At 40.5% G+C, this 16,884-nt stretch overlaps 1 protein-coding gene across 1 annotated transcript in view; it reads left to right on the top strand.

Annotated features, from left to right (window-relative positions):
* The window catches only part of EFCAB5 (EF-hand calcium binding domain 5), a 35,947-nt gene that overhangs the window by 12,928 nt on the left and 6,135 nt on the right, over window positions 1-16,884 (top strand). Inside the window, exons 7-17 of the mRNA XM_014952992.1 lie at window positions 1,516-1,671; window positions 6,440-6,539; window positions 7,275-7,373; window positions 7,506-7,835; window positions 9,010-9,078; window positions 9,220-9,312; window positions 9,755-9,969; window positions 11,165-11,321; window positions 14,571-14,860; window positions 15,721-15,893; window positions 16,617-16,845. Coding sequence (XP_014808478.1) covers window positions 1,516-1,671; window positions 6,440-6,539; window positions 7,275-7,373; window positions 7,506-7,835; window positions 9,010-9,078; window positions 9,220-9,312; window positions 9,755-9,969; window positions 11,165-11,321; window positions 14,571-14,860; window positions 15,721-15,893; window positions 16,617-16,845 — 1,911 coding nt within the window. The remainder of the gene's footprint in view (window positions 1-1,515; window positions 1,672-6,439; window positions 6,540-7,274; window positions 7,374-7,505; window positions 7,836-9,009; window positions 9,079-9,219; window positions 9,313-9,754; window positions 9,970-11,164; window positions 11,322-14,570; window positions 14,861-15,720; window positions 15,894-16,616; window positions 16,846-16,884) is intronic.

The raw sequence follows: 16,884 nt of genomic DNA, 5'->3' as shown, positions 1-16,884 counted from the left end.
TCTTCTGAGTGGTGTCAAAATCTCTTGGTTAATAATAAATAAATGTATGCTTATTCTGTGTACAGTACTTTACACAGTAGAATGCTTTACACACATCAGCTAAGAAAAGCTTCTGACTCTACGATAGTTCCTCCTGCCCACATAGCTGAACATACGCTTCTAAAATATTTTCTGGGGAGCTGTTAGACAGCAGTATTAATACACAAGCCTTTGGATGTGTCATCAAGATGACATACAAAATAACAAGCTGCTTGTCCAACCTGCCTCCTCCCAGCTGCTGTCATCTCTAAGGTTCATCTGTTGCTGGGCTCCAGGTTGTAATCGCTCTGAAAATCTAGTAGATACACATAGCCCCAGATCTGCCAGCTTCTCTCCAACCCACCTACATCCTCTCTTTTTATGCTGAAATGCAGAAAAACCCCACATTGCGTTAGGAGTTCTTCTTTCCCACCAGCCACCCCTCAGGCCTTTGGTTGCTGCTCTTCTGCTCTTCCTCTCTTCTCCACTTGTCCCATATACTTGGAAATTATGCAATATAGACATGAATAATAATAACTTATATTAATATTTCAGTTTGTTAATGCCTGTGCGGCATTTCAGCAAGTCCAGGATGTTCTAGCAATTATGTCAGGTATCCATACTCTAAAAATGGGATAATGGAAAACATTCTGTGTTTGCAAATTCCTCTTTTTAACTGTATAGGCTCCCTGTTACTGTGGCTGGCTCCAGGAACCTGCTACAATAATTCAGCCCAGGCTTTGGGATTGTGGTTTGTTCTGATGGCCATTATTATTTATGTCATGCACACCACATTTTTAGAACCATATTGCCTTTGCTCATAAAAACCACATGGCTATAAATCCAAAGTGTTAAAGTGTCTCCAAGGCTAGAAATTAAAATAAATCTCGAGTCAGTAGTGTTCCCAGTGTCAGAGGACTTAAGTGACAGCAGGCTCATTTTCAAAAGGTTCTTTCCTTTTTTTATTGTATCCAAACTTGTTCTCTAAACACTGAAATTGTGGGCAATGGTAATTTTGTGGCATTAGAGAGTTGAGTGACTGTCAGTTCTGCAAAAACTAATGGCTAAAAATTTCTCCTTGGGAGTAAAGTCAGCAATACTAAATGCTGCAGAAAGCCATGGAGAAGTTATATCCTCCCTGAGATAACCTAACTTAAGCAATGGCATTTCACAGGAGGGATTCTGATCCAGCATCCCTGAACCACTGAACATGATAAGTGACTTCTGGGCCAGGAGAGGAACTGTTCAATATGCATTTGGGCAGTGCCTAACACAGCAGTCCAGGGTTTTTTTTTTTTTTTTTTTTGAGAATATTGCTGCTTCTGAAAGAAAGAACAAAGCAAGTGGTGTAGCATCCAGGCACCAAGCCTGCATTACGTTAGCAGATTGACAAATTCCCATGTATTTCATTGCATGCAATAGATATTTAAGAATTCAAATAAAGCTGAAAATACTTGAAGAAAGCTAACCACTTACACTGCTGCTTTCTCTCCACAGTATGTCCATTTCTACACTGAACATTTTTCAGATGACATGTTCCAAGAAATTCTGAAGCATTTCCGTCAGTGTGCTGATGACTTCCAAGAAGCAATAAGACATGATACATGGAGGCGAATGTTTGCTGAGCTCTTCCTGGATCGTGATTATGGAAAGGTAGGCAAAGCAGCTCTCAACTTAATTTCAATATGGTGATGCTACCAGTTTGGTATTTCTCTGGGTCACTGCCTTCTTTATATTCTTCATGACTCCAGATACTCTCTTTGTGATTACTCAGCATTATTTTAGAGGACAATACCTGCTGCATTGTCTTTAACTTCATAGTTCTTAGACACAGAAATAGCCAATAGTATATAAGCTGATGGCTAATTAGAAAACGAATGATCTCACTTGATGACTTGGGGCTGATGTTTGATGATTCTGGAGAAGAAATTAACCACAAACTTTACTACTTCTGGTCATTACCTGCTCCCAGAGCACACTCAGAATGTTTGGGTGCTAGTTTGTCTATTCAGCTGTACTACAGAAAAGATAACCTGAAAAGAGATTGACCTTAATAAGTATGCACATTACTACAATAGTAACATATATTGTGTTAATTATGTTGTATTACTTTATACACCTTTAGGGCTTCTATCAATAAATCTCATAATAGTTTAAATTTAAAATGCAAAATAATCTATCTTTACAACCTCTCTGAGAAAAGTACTGTGAACTTCAGCCACAGTTTATGGGCAGGAAATTAAAATACGAGTCAGTTACAGAGCTGGAACTGGAACTCAAAAGCCATAATTTGGTTTTCAGCAGCTCTAAACTCTATCATCCTCTGAATACACCTGCATCCCCATTTAAAAAAAAAAAGGCAGAAAGAAAAGTGAGGTTTATTAGAAAACCAGTAAATAGTAGGAGCTGAAGAATCAATGGCATAAGTTATTGTTAAAAACTGGGCTTCATCCAAAAAGTATGGTCCTTGTTATGAGTAGCCTAAGTTAGCCAGTTGTGGGCTACTGCACACCAAATGGTTGCCATAATCTTACAGTTTTCTCCTGTGCATAAATTATATATTCCATCCAGCACTCCCCTAGTGATGCTTACAGCCTGCCTACCCAGAGCGAACTGTGCTCTACAATGTCATGCTAATAATGTCATTACCTCTAAGAGAATGGAATTGCACAGCACGTTTTAACACCAATGGTGTGTTTTAAAGAACAGCAGCAAGTTGCTCTTTCAGGGATGAGGAGAGAAATGTGTCTACGTCTCAGTTAGAAGACATTTCATTTCCCTGTTGCTCTGTCAAGAAGAGCTATGATGGATCCTCCTGGGTAGAGCAATATATTAAGCTAAGTCCTATCTTTGCTATTAATTTTGAAAGGATCCCTTCTTTCCCTTTCATGTTTTAATGTGACTTTCTTCCTATTATTTCTGCGGCAGTAATCACCATCTCCATGCTACTAATCCCAGTGGAATCTCAGAGGCAGAGAGCCAAAAATGCTAGCACACCATAACAAGAGGGAGCAGCTATCAGCACAGACACCATCGCTGCCCAGAAAAAAATGATCAGACTACAAACATGGTTGCTGTTTCTAGCCTCCGAGGTAGCCTTGCTCTGCAAACTGAGTTCACTAAACTATAGTGTGGACCATGCAGCTCTTTTAAACCTGACCTGGTTTCTTTTGTGTAGCTCTAATAAGTCCTGCCATACTGTACCCACAGGGAAGATAAAAGATGCAAACTAACCCAAGGACTTCTACAGCTTGAATGTGATCCATTACCTGTAGTACTCATTCTGCAAAGCACAGCAAAGCAGTTGTTTCAGTTCCTAATTTACATTTGTTTGGTAGCAGGCAGTTATTCCAGTCTGCATGGTGAGTGTGGCTGGCTGCCTCAGTGAGTTGCAATTAAGGCCAGGGAGCTGAGAAAGCAGTGTTTAAATTACAGTCAAATTAGAAGGTATCCACATGATCATTATTGTGATTTCAAATGCATGCATCCAGAAGGATGGCAGCTCAGCAAGAATAGCCTGGACTATACAGTGAAGCAGAAACTTTCCAAGACAATACCAAAACACAGTTGAATCACTGCTCTAATGCCCAAAAAGGTAATAGCTCGGTACATTTTAAGCTTATTCTCTCTCTGTGCTCGCATGTATCAAGTATAGTTTCTTTTATACATTATAACAGAACCTGTATTAATTTTCAAGAATGTTTTAAGCCTAGAATCTTTAAATGTAACTGAATTTAGGCAAAGAATAGTTTTCAATCTAACAAAGTTTGAGACAGTCTGATTACCTTTCTTGCAGTACAGCAACAACAGAGTCTGCTTTGTCATGACCTTTTCTGCATCTCTGTTCTTCCCATCTTGCTCGCTAACGAGCATATTGTGCTGTTCGGGGTACATGCATCACATTTCCAGAAAAACAATCAAGCAGTTAAACACTGACCTATCCCTGATGAAATGGTAAGTCTGGTTTAGTCTGTGTTGCTGAAGGAATTACTCATAGATCACAGAGCATTGCTGAAAACGACTGAGAATCATCACCTGCCAATATCGAGGTGACAAGAAAATTGGGTCAACATGTTTCAACTCTCCAGCCACTGAAGTTGGCACTCGTTAAAAGTGGAGAGGAGTTTTGGGCGGTTGTACAAACACAGATGGCCTGCTGTTATTTATGTACCTGTCCCACCGACAAGATTCAGTACAAAGCACTGATGGCAGGAATCTTTCATCAGCCTCCCCAGTCACACCCGAAGTACAAAGAAATATGACCTTTTCTAGTAAATTTAGGAATTTTGAAAGATAGCATAACTGGGTGTAGGACCTTGGAACTGGTTTTCCTGTTGTAATGCTCCTCTCTTCTATAGATAGCTTTACCGTGACATGTCCTTCCCAAGGGACAAATTGTAAGGCAATGTGTCCTGAAATAACAGGGACTTCCAGTAGAATGGCAAATCTGTACAAATTGTAAATGTTAAAACGAGGTGGAAAACATACCCCTAATTCATATTCAGTAATTTCATATAAGGAATATACTATTTTCTAATATAAAAATAAAATTATTTAATCAAAATCACAAAAATCTTCTCAAATATGAGTTATCTAAATCCTCCAAGTATATTATTTTAAAATGACAAGGAGCATCTGAATCCCAAACCAACATTGTTATTGTCTTTTTCATAATACTTCATTCATTGATTTACCTTTTTAATAAAATAAAGCTTTGCATTAGTGCTGCCAACTTCAAGGCAGCCAGGAAATGATTGTGACAAGGAAATTTAAAGGGAAACTTAAGTTTGTGTAATGGACTGAATGGAGAATCCAAATACTACGCAATGATATGGTAACATCTTCAGAAATTTGTTCTGTGTTTGTGTATCTACTAAATGGCTGCAGAATCCAATCTGATATATTCAACTGAAAACCAAACAGCATAAAGAAATGTTTTCACAGGAGCATGCAAGATATTTATATATTAATGTCAAGAAGATGAAGATGCTGGGAATCAGAGCCTACATCTTGCAAGTTTAAGGACAGAACTGTGATGACATTTGTTGTTACAAATTCACACATGGATGAAATTCAGCTGTAATTTTCAGCATTTTTTTACCATCAGGAATTAAGTTACGGGAGTCTGAAACACTAAAACTGACCTGGATGGCTGCTTACATTTCAGTTCTGATCCTTTCCTAAGAATTTGCAAAAAGCTTTCAATTCCTTTAGAGGAAAGGTGTTGCAGTAACAGAAAATGTGATGCATTCGCCTAGTTTTCAGTATTAGCTTATTTGGGAAGCACTTCACCAGCAGAGATCCCAGAAGGGCATCTCTCAGTTGTTTTCAAATCTTCTATTCCTCACATTAATGCCACTAATTACTAATAACGCAGTCATCTTGAGTTCATTTCCAGAAAAGAGCAGCAAACTTCTTCCTTTGTTTCTTCAGCCTAAGGGCAGGAAAAGTTCACAAGAAATTAAAAGCTTGATGAATTTCACATTTTGCGGTTTTTAATCTAAGAACAAAATGTGAAAAGGAAATCAATAATTCAATTGGAAATCAATAATTCAATTGGAAAGCTACAAATGATGAACTTAAGTAAATCTGTTCTCTAATTAACTACTGTATTTCACTAATGAGAGGGAGATTACAAAGGTGGCAGGGCTGAAATGATGACAATAGGAATTAATCATAAAATGGAAAACTTGAAATCGTTTAGATTTCCTTTACTTTTTAAACTCACAATTTCCTGATTGGAAGTGACCCATTCCATTGTCTTTTCCTGGTTTTATTGTCTGCACGCACTCACCCTGAGTAACAAGGACTTAACAAACTCTGCATATTCCTCTGCACTGGAACTGCTGATACCTCTCACCTCTGCGGTCAAATGTGTTTGAATTTTTAAAGGAAATTAGGGAGGTTGTCATAATAGCTTAGATTTTTTTCACTAATTATTTTCCTAGGCAGTTGCCAATACATAATGCTTCAAAGGAAATGGCGGGGCACAAAACCAAACTACGATCTGCAGACACTAACATAATACAGCACAGCCCGTAATATGTGAAAATTCTTTCGTAGTACTGTCAGGCAATCAATATCTGTCTTGAAAGTGTGAAATGTTGAAGCTTTGATCTTTACATGAAGAACTCCTTTGGCAGAAGTGGTTACAATCATCCAACTGTAATTTGTCAAGAATATGCAAGAGGATGTGCCTGCAAAGTAATATGTATGAGGGGTTCCAGCTAAGCCCAGAGAAGAAGTTTTTGCCTCCATGAAATAAATTCATTTTTAGAAATTTGTACTGGTGTTCTGGTAATGGATAATTTTCAGTCACAGGTAGTTCTTAGCTAATGGTACTTTTGTAGTGCTGCAAATGTTGATGTAAGTCCCAAGAACCACAGGAAAAAAAAACAATAATTGTGATCTTTTTGTCTAGGTCGGTCTCTTAGATAGACAAAAAATACTTGCCCTACTGGTAGACTTCTATGACAACAGCCCGGTGGCTGCCAAGAGGGGATTCTGTAACCCAAGACAGTGTAAGTATATGGGATGTTTCAATTGTGCCTAAAACATTAGGAGGTCACACGAGGTATAGTGAATACAGTGAATATAGAATATAGTGAATATGTATTTTATAAGCGTTACCAGAAATGAACAGAGCCTGTGGGATGAATGAATGCTGTCACCTATACACCATAATTTGCAAACATGTTTTGCAAACTGTGATGCAATGTTCAGAAATACTTCAGCACCCAAAACTTTTCTTCCCTACAAAATTCTGAAATACTGTTTGGAAGTAGGATTAAACAAAGACTACTTTTCCTGAAACAGTTGTTCTTTCTTACTGGACAATATTCGAAGTTAATTTTGTGTTTACACTAAAATTTCTCCAGGAACATGGAAGGATAAAGAAAAAACACATAGAATCATCTACATGAAAGTAAAATATTTTTAAGATATTGGACATTAATTACTTGCTAAGATCAAATGCAAGGCAAATTACAGCTTTCTTTCTTACTATAGAGAATTATGAAACATGATATTTATTTCAAAAGAAATATGGTGTAATCCACAATAGCAAGTGCAATTCTCTGCAGGCAAAGACATTATTCTGAAGTTTTGTGTTTCTGCAAAGTGTGTTTGCAGAAGGTACTTTCTGATAGTTTGTATTTGCTAAGCAATAACATTTAAAAAAAAAAAATTCTTAGGCAATAATAGAGAACATAAAACCAATGAAAACTATCAATGTATCAATATTTGTTCTATTTTAGGGCCAATAATTGAGCTGCAAGATATTGAGCTTGCAGATTTATGGGGAGGCCTCGATGACCAAGAAGACATCAAAACTGAGAGGCAAACTGAATCTGCAAGTGGAGGCAGACAGGAGGAAGATCTCCTAGGATCAGGCTCTCTTGGGTACAGTCTCGGTAGAGATGGAGAACCTGGATCTGAAAAACAGGTAGAGGAAGAGGAGTTTAGCCTGGGTAGAGAGCCTGCTACAGAAACAAATAGGGAAGAAGATTATCATATGTTGGACAGAGAACCTGGATCAGAAGGGCAAGTTAGTCAGGAGGGGAACAATTTGATTGCAGAGGCAAACAGTACTATTTCAGGACCAGCTCCTGAAGCTGTAACCGTGACCTCAGAAGACAGAGCTGTGGCAGACACGGACATCATTGCTTCAGAACAGGATGCCCCGGTTGCAGAGGCTGTGAGAGAAACTCCTGCAAGAAAGGAGAGTTTTTCTAGGCAGCATGGCAGCCAGTTTGACCAACAGACAAGCTCAGAGACAGGACAGCAGGATGAGGACCTTGTGCAAGACCAGCATAAAGGTAAGGCATTTTTCTTTATTCTAGCAGACCTTAATTTTCTTCGATGTATACATTTGGACTGGTTTAAGTATAGGTGTATTTTTAATCCATTTCAAAACTATTGGAAACACGTGAGTGATTTCTGTGTACACAAGACCATAAGCCTTGGTATCTTCTCAGCATGGTGTTTTCTGCCAAGGTTTCAGAGTGTGCTCCTCTCACAGGACAGCAGGTGAGTCACTTTGCTGGTGATCTGTATTCAAGGCACTGAGCAGACACTTTAATTCAAATGGGGACTTTCTGAAGCACCAGCATTTTTATAATAAGGAGAAACTTTATGTTCTGTTTCACTCTGTAATAATAGTATAGCAAGACAGAAGACTGAGCACATTAAGTATAGAAATGACTTTTAATAATTTTTAAACTGTGATGGCCCGTAGGGAGATATATTATGAGATCATATAGCAGGAACCTTTTATTTTAGTCTCTTGCTGTGTTTCCAAAGTACTGCCATACTTCTTAATTGTGTACAAAGGCCCTTGTTCTAGGAAGGCTGTGGTCAGGCAACCATGTGTTTCCTAAAAGGTACTGAAGGACCAACCTCCTTGCTAGTGCTCTGTGAATACGCTCTCATGTCTCACAGTTTAAAACACTGCAAGAGGTGGGTCTACATTGCCAGAGCAGCCTAGTGACAAACTTAGTACATAAAAAAGCTGTAAAGCTGATAGTACAGCCCACTAGTATCTACAGCTTTTTGTGGCTAACTTCCAGAACACAGCACTCACCTGTCATTCAGCCAGTCCCCGGCTGTGCGTCCCGCATTGTTTGGAGCGTGCAGTACTTCCATCTCCAGAGCAGATTCCCACCCTGTTACTGCAGAAATGATGGTGTGATGGTAAGATGCTCTTTGAGAGAAAGGTGGATGGAAACAAGAAGTCTAAATATTATTTTGAACCTATCTCAGAAAATAATTTATCTCATTAGTCTTGCTAAAATGGATATTTCTAGCTGGGCTTAAAAAATGAAACATTCACCAGGTGGATTTTAGGAAGCAGTATTTCCAGACAGTAAAAATAAATAGCTACTGATAACAAGGGTAACTCCAGAGACACAGAGGTAGATTTTACACGTTAATCAGCAGGGTGCTCAGACTAGTAAGCTCTGGTTCATGGAAGATTTATTTTTAAAATTGCAGGTCCAGCACACTCAGACAGACAGGATTCTCCAGCTGAAGCTAGCCAGGAGTTTGAAGTGCCGTGGTCAGGTGACTGCTCATGTCAGCTCTTTTCATCTGCTTCAGAAGCTATAGTTTGGATATATGTATTTAAGGGCTTTTAGAAAAGCTGTATTTTGTGTCTTTTTTAAAAGCTTGTGTCATTACAAGTTATATTTTATCTTTCATCAGGTGACCTTCTGACTTCTGACCTAACTTTCAGGTATAGCAGCTATGGAGAGAAAATTCCAGAGGACTGGAAGCACGATAACACTAAATTTCCAGGTATTTAGTCCCAAAGTTGTGTGTTCACTTGGGCACATAGTGTCTGGCAGTGTCTGCAGACATGCCAGTACCGCTGAGAGCTGAAAGTTTGGGCAAGAATACAACCCTTAATTCCTGAAGCTGACTTTGAGACAGGAGCACTGTAGTCTTTGTCTCAGAAGGCCACTTGCTGTGTAACAGTAATTTCAGCTCACCTGCGTTCAGTGATTTGACCTGGTTGTATGACAGCATCCATGCTAGACTGGAGCATAAATCTGAAGAGATACTATTAGAAAAGTATAAGCAGATTAAGGCTTTTAGTCAGCAGGGAGTCAGTCTGTACTCAGCCATTTTTTCACCAAATAGGAAGTGCAGGATTCAGGACTGCGTTGATACCTGCCACGTGGCCGGCTTTAGGGAGGCATTTGGCTTCTTGCAACACACTGTGCTTTCTGCCTTTCAGACTTATGTCCCATCATGGCAGAGATTCAGAACCGTGGGGCTTCTTCTACAAGGAGTGCCTTTGATAAAAGCTGCCTCAACCTGCCACAGTTTGTACAGCTCATGGAGATATTTGTTGGTGAAGACATTTCTCTGCCTACTGTGAAGAGGCTTGTTGCATTTATCAAGGAAGAATACAAACAGACAGAAGAGGAAAAAATGGAACAGCTAAAAAAAGTAAATATTGATAAGTTTTGCTGATCCCATGTCCAAACAAAAAACAAGCAAGTGTCTGCAGAAACTGACAAAGTCAACTTTTAATCTCATGCTGACAGAGCTATTCATTTGCAGCCTGGCATTCTCTATTTCTTCAAGAGACCTTTTCCCCCTTTGTTTTCATATGGCTCCTCCCTCCCTAGCCCTTAGCTCCAGAAGTGATGACAGACTCATCCTGTTGTCTGTCTGTTCTAGAGCTGGACTCAGTGAGACAGCAGGTTGATAGTTAATTGTGAAAGAGCTGAAAACATTCCATTCTGCTTATTCACCTTTATAATAGCCAAGAACCTGATCTCTGACCTACTGCATTGGCATGTACATATGAGGTGGTGGATGTTTTGGGGAGGATTTTAAAACAAGTGTGTTTGGTTTTGCTATGTGCATGGCTGTATGTGAATGTGCACATCCTTCTTTGTGTTTAAGGTACAAGGTCCTCTTGTCATGAGTGGAAAAAATATATTCCACTTCAGCAATATTCTCATGCACAGCATCAGGCTGGCTGCATCACTTTAGAGTACAGATATATTTTGTGGTGGGTCTATCCATAGTAGCCTCTCTAGCTGCATTTTCCTTAGCCCTTTTTCTAGTTCCCCTCTGTGCTGCTGACCTAATTTGGATGAGATATTGGATCTGACGGCTCTACTGTCCTCATGCTGAACACACCACACACTGCCAGTATTTTGGCCTTTGAGAGAATTCCACTCCAGCCATTTCTCACTGTATGCTGTGCAAAGACTGGGTTTAAAGAACAATTTGTGCATGCGTTTGCTTGGAGCCCACACACTTCAGGGCAGCACCAGCAAAATAACAATGTACGGAAATACAAACTGTACCATCTTTGGGTGTTACTAACAAGGCTGTGGTTAGTTCTTGCTGGTAAGACATTTGTATTCTGGAAAACTTGCACTTATTTGAGCTGATCCCACCTTAGATCCAGCACAGACTTCATGTGTTCACTGAGAAATAACCCTCTGCAGGGCTGATTCTGCCTGGTAAAACTGAACTGTTGGCGCTGTTTAGTGTTTCCAAATATCTCCCAGGTTTAATGATTTATCTCCAGGTCTAAGCTGTGTATTTACAGTATTTTCCATATTTGTGTAGTCACTGAGCATCAGTGTTCAGGAATTATCAAAGGCTGGCTGTTTCTCTGTTGTAGATTCACCGAAGCTCTCACTTGGCCCAACGGAAACTGCTTTTGGAGGCACTTTTCAAAAAGTGGGACAACAATGCGTCCGGGTTTCTGGACCTGGAAGAGGTGGATGCTGTTCTAAGCACATTCAAGGAAGGGATGGAAAAAGAGGCTTTGAGGAAAGGTAAGGAAACAGCTCTGCTCTGAGAGAACAATGTCAACACAGCAGGCCTTGAACCATTCAACGACAGTGCTAATGAAGTTGTTGGCAAGCACCAGTAATTTTTTGTTTTTGCAAGCAGTCATAAGCATACAAGGTATGATGTATAAAATGAAAAGGAACAGTTATCCAGACCTACTTGTTACTGCACAGCTCCATCCTCTCCTCCTGTGCGAGACTCCTCTGAGACAGATTCCCAGTCAGAGGTAGCCTAATGCTTTCATGATATTGTGCCGTGTTGAAAATTATTTCAGCTGTAACATGCAATATATAGGTGCTATATGGCAGTGAAAAACACACATAAAGCCCGAGGACATGTTTTGAGCGTTGAGTCTGGCCTGTCTGTGTTATCCAGCAATTTCTAACAGATACATTTTACTGTGCTATCTGCAGGAACATATCTCATAGGAGCTTTCCTTATGGATCTCAAACAGCCTTTAGTAATCCACACTGTTGTACAGCTCTCATGAATTAGATAGCAACTTCAAGTCTCTCTTCTCTGGTTGGCTCATGTCTCCAAATAAACTTAGCAAATTTGGTCCTTGACAGAGTAGACTTGGGTCAGACAGAAGTGCTGCATGTTCACGTGGACCTGTCTGGCAGCCTCAAACATGTTAACATGTGGGCATTAGGTGCTTTGAAATACTGTATTAGCAATTAAGAACACATCTGCGTGTGTGCTTGGGTGGAGAGGACTCATTTATTCATCTCCACATGTATCTTCATGTTGTTTGTTCTGCCACATATTACTGAGAATGGCTCATTTTGGCAACAACCAAAATCTCTTTATTCTGTAGCTCATCTGAGGCAGCTGGTAGGGTGGGGAGCAAACTGGCATACTAGGGTTGTCTCCAGGCTGGAGACAGCCATGGAAGAAATGAGCAGTTTACAGCTCTCTTGTATTCAAAGCATGCCAGAACACAGTACAGAAATATGGAAGGACATAGTCCCTTCCATGAGGGGCTCATAAACTAAAGGACAAATGAATAGGAAGATAGCATAGCAAAATCAATACCACCTCCAGCAACATAAAACTATTTCTAGCAGCTTCAACCTAATCTCCCAAAGACATTGCAGGTTTGGGGGAAGGGTTCATGGACGTTGCACTGCTCCTGGATGAAAACACAAGTGGAAAGTGGGTAAAATTATTTGATTTTCCTTGTAAGTGAAAGGCGTAATGTTACAGATACAATGGGGAAAATAATTCATTATGCTGTGGCTCAGTAATGAAGGCATTGATCATGCCATGTTCAACTTCATGTGTATTTCTTTCTTTATCTCTTTCTTCAAAGAGAAGAGATAGCAGAGGTGAAAATCCAAGCATTTTTATACGATACAAAAATTCTGCATCCTAGTTCTGTCAGAAAATCAGAAATTAAATTAAAAAACACCGTATGTTTTTTAGATGATGGGGCAGGGTAAGACAGCATTAACAGTCAGCTCCACCAGTGATTGGGGCCAGTTAGTACTTGCTATTTCCATAGCCAAAATCAATTATAAAATGCCCCCTGATTTTGGGGGTGGGGGGAGGAAGAAGTAGGCTCTCAGATCCTATAAACTTCTGTGTCTTGGGTGCACTGGGAGGGGACCAGGGCAGATCCCTGCCTGTTCCTGTGCGTCATTAATCAAAGTATTTTCTATTACACTGTTCCTTATAGACCACTGTATGTATCGATCACAAAACACTCCCTGCTTAACAGTAAAGTCACACTTCTACCTATCTACCTTTACTAGCTGGAAGCGGCTTGACATACATACAGCTCTCTTTCTTTTTCTTTACTTCTTGGAGTCCAGTAAGATTTAAAATCAGGATGCAGGGGGAAAAAAAAATGATGGAAGCGTTAGTCATGGGAGTGCTGAGGAGAGGCTGAGCCAGGAGCAGGATGGGGAGAGCACAGCCCGGGCAGAGCACCCGGGGAGCCCCAGCTTTCCAGGGCCTGCCGGGGCTTCCAAAGGCTGTGCAAGAGCACCCTCGTGAGCCCAAGCTGCCCTGAGAGCTGCTCTGTCACACTGGCTGCTGCTTTCAGTAACATCTGGATACACACCGATGGGGTAAATTGGACGTTTTTATGCTCTGTCAGGATTACAAGTCCAACACGAAGCCCGTTTGTCTTCAGGACCTGTGAGCAAATTGGAAGTTTGTGAACTAGAATGAGTGGATGCAGGAAAGTGATTCTTGGGAATCATAATCTCACCCTTGTGGCATTCCTTTTTTTCCCATCCTCCAAGCAAATGGAAACTGCCAGACCTTTCTGCTGCAGTTTATTTGCCCGTATTTGGGCCAGCCCAGCTGCAAGCTCTGGGCCATGAAAAAGGGAACCCAAGTCATGGCTCCTCTCCCCAGCCTTGTGCAAGATGGGAAGGAGCAGCCTCCATGCAGTGATCCTTATTCCTTCACTCCCCTGGAAGCTAACAGGCAGCACTTAATTGTTTTAGATGCTTTTCATACTAATTTATTCTTCTAAACCCTGTATTTCTTATAAAAGCTCTCTTGCTCCCTTTGTTCCACCTCTACCTCCCTTGGTGCAGTACAGATGATCCCAGAGCACTGTTGTCCAGACCTCTGTATGACTTCAACAGTTTTCATTTTCTTTGCTCTTTGTTTATGAGATTTAGCACAATATAAATGTTATTTCAATAATTCATCAAAGGCAGTTAAAGAAGGATAATTAAGAAAGACAGTTACTTTGGAAGGCCTCAAAAGAAAAACGTAACGTCTGCAAGTATGATAAATAATGGAAAATCCAGAAATATGACTAATCTGTGAAATCATCTATAGGCTCTGGCCTTCACATTTTTAATGGGATTGATGAATAGTTTTTCTGTAAGATCTCAACTACTATTACTGTATACACAATGCCATCTGCAGCCCAGTCCCACCAGCCCCTCAAGTGTCCATATTTGGTTCTGATGTGAAGATATCTATGATTTTTGACAACTCCAAGCAGCTTTCCTAATTCCCGTTGACCTTTAATGCTATGTGGGTTTCTTTCTGAGCAGGTGAGAAAGTAGGCATCTAGAGGAAAAGGTATGTCCAGTCTTGAAGCTGGAGATTACCTGTCAGGATGACAATTTACATTTAGAAGCTGGAGAAAACCCAGAATGATGGACTGGAGCATCTAGTTTAGGGCTTGATTCGTATTTTGCACAAGAAAAGTAAAAGATTTTATCCAAATAGACTGTCCCTATCTTATTTTGTGTTTCTTCTACTAGCAAAGCAGCACCTTTGCTCCCGTTACCCACAGCTCAGCAGAGTGAAGAAGCTGTCCCCAGAGGCATTCCAGACCTTCCTTGAGTTAGTTGCTTCTGAGTTCACTGGTGATGAGGATGAAGCTATTGATAACTTGGTGGAATTTCTGACCACAAGCACAGAACGAAGTAGCACGGAGTGTTTGCAAAGCTCAACCAGGAGGAAATGGCTGCACAATATCCAGCAGGCAGCTGAGAGCCGTGGAGCGAGCGTGGAAGCGGTTTACAAAGCAGCGTTTAAGGCCCTCTCCCAGGTACGGAGCCCAGGGAGCACAAGAGTCATTTGTGTTGAGATTGTGACGCTGACTTCAAGCCTTGATGTGTTTGAGTGGAACTCACAGATGGCATGGGAAGCTGGTCTGAGGCTGGTCTTGTGCCTTTCTGCATCTAGCTGGTGCTTGGGAGAGTCCATGGTTATGCACAGAAAGAGTCACAGGTCAGATCTGCAATAACAGGAATTCTTGACCATGCTCTGCCAATCCAGGATGCATCTCATGGATACTTACGTCTCACTTTTTGAAGGGCTGACTCAGATCAAGTCTGGAAATCCATACTTCTAGTTTTCTAGATCTGAAATGAAAAACACCAGACTCAGTTTGGGACAAAGATGATTAATTTGTACTGGAAATTGTTTCATTTTTAACTTGCAGCTGAAACTTGAGATATCTGTCCTCACCATTAAAACCCCCTCAAAGCAAAACTTCTCTCTTGGTAGCTGAAGTGTTTTCACAACATTGTCTAGATTTGTAATAGCAACTCTGGCACTTGTTTGTCTGATTGTTCCAAAGGAATCTCCTATCGAAGGAGGAGTTTTGCTTAGGCACAGGTTATAATTAGGGATTATTTTTATATGAACTGCTCCCCGTTAGCAGCAGGAAAAAAGAAACCCGTTTTCCTTGCCAATCAAAATACCAAGTGTTTTGGCTTGTAACAGAGCGTACCGGTCAGACACGATCACAGCAGGGACACATGTCATGCAGTTGGTGCATGACATACAAAATCAGTGACCCAGAACAGCATCTCAGCAAAAATGAGACAAGTGCTAAGTACATGAAATAAGTGTAATGGCCAACAGCTAATGTACATAATGTAATGGGAAACATTTGGTTGCTAGGATGCAGAAGCCCATGGGGATAACAAGAAGATCAGCGCGTATATTGCCCTTTTGGAAGAGAACCAGCTCTCACCAGAGCGGGGACAGATTCTCCTACGCTATGTGGCATGTACCACACATGATGCCCCATATGTTCTCAACAAGATACTTTACAGAGACATGAAAGGAGTAAGGTAAGAAAAGATGTAAATAACTGTTCCTTTTTCTCAAAAATATTTGGAACGTAGGGGTACCAAGCAGTGTTTGGGGCGCACTGGAAACAGAGGTTGATAGAGGACTCCAGAGAGGAAATCTCCTTAGGGACTGTTGTGGAATGATTGATTATGGTATACAAGCCCTGATACTTTGCATGGTCTGCTTAGAACTGCTCTGTTTGGGATTTCACTCCTTTCCTTGGGGAGATTAGCTCACAGTCTAATAAATCTCATCCTTTAGCAAAAATCTATTATATGGGGCCTACATTTTCTTCTTTAAAAATTAATTGCCTTACACCAGTTTACATCCACAGGATATTTTTGAGAACAATGCCTTTCCTTCCCTAGTGTTTATGCTATAAACAGCTTTCATGCCTCTTTACTTCTTCTTCCCAGAAGCTAGACATATTTGTCTCTTTCTTTAAATATTGCTTCTTGTAACCTATTAAATGTAGCTGCTGCTCACTTCTGTATTCCCTTGCATTACATTTGTTGATGTTTTTAAAATGACCTGAGGATGAAAAGTGCCTTATTTATTACCGTTGTTTTGGGGATGCAAGTAGTAAATGTGGTATTTCTGGGTGTGGTCAGAGCACAGAGCTAACACCTTCCTTCTCTGATGCCCAAAAGCTGTAGTATTTATTGCTTTGTTAAAGGTTTTCTGCTATTCTGAACAAACCTCTGCATAAGTTTATTGTTCAGCTTCACAGCTGTTGAAGAAGGAAAGCCAATCCATGTTCCAAGAGTTCAGCTCCATGGAAATATCCACTTCTGGAACTATGACCGCCCAGTGGAGGAGAGAAAAGGTTCACTCCTGGTACTGCCATTGCAGGATGCTCACTGGAGAGTCTTTGGCATTCTAGGAGTTGACACTCTTCGGGACCAGTGTGAGAAAACCATCTTTCTGACCCATGAGATCAGTTTCTATCAGGTGGGCACCATCAGAAAGCAGTTTTTTAGACCGCTCTTC

The sequence above is a fragment of the Calidris pugnax genome, unplaced genomic scaffold (genome assembly GCF_001431845.1).
Source record: "Calidris pugnax isolate Ruff unplaced genomic scaffold, ASM143184v1 scaffold133, whole genome shotgun sequence".
Lineage (NCBI taxonomy): Eukaryota > Metazoa > Chordata > Aves > Charadriiformes > Scolopacidae > Calidris > Calidris pugnax.
This window is presented reverse-complemented; position numbering and strand designations above follow the sequence as displayed.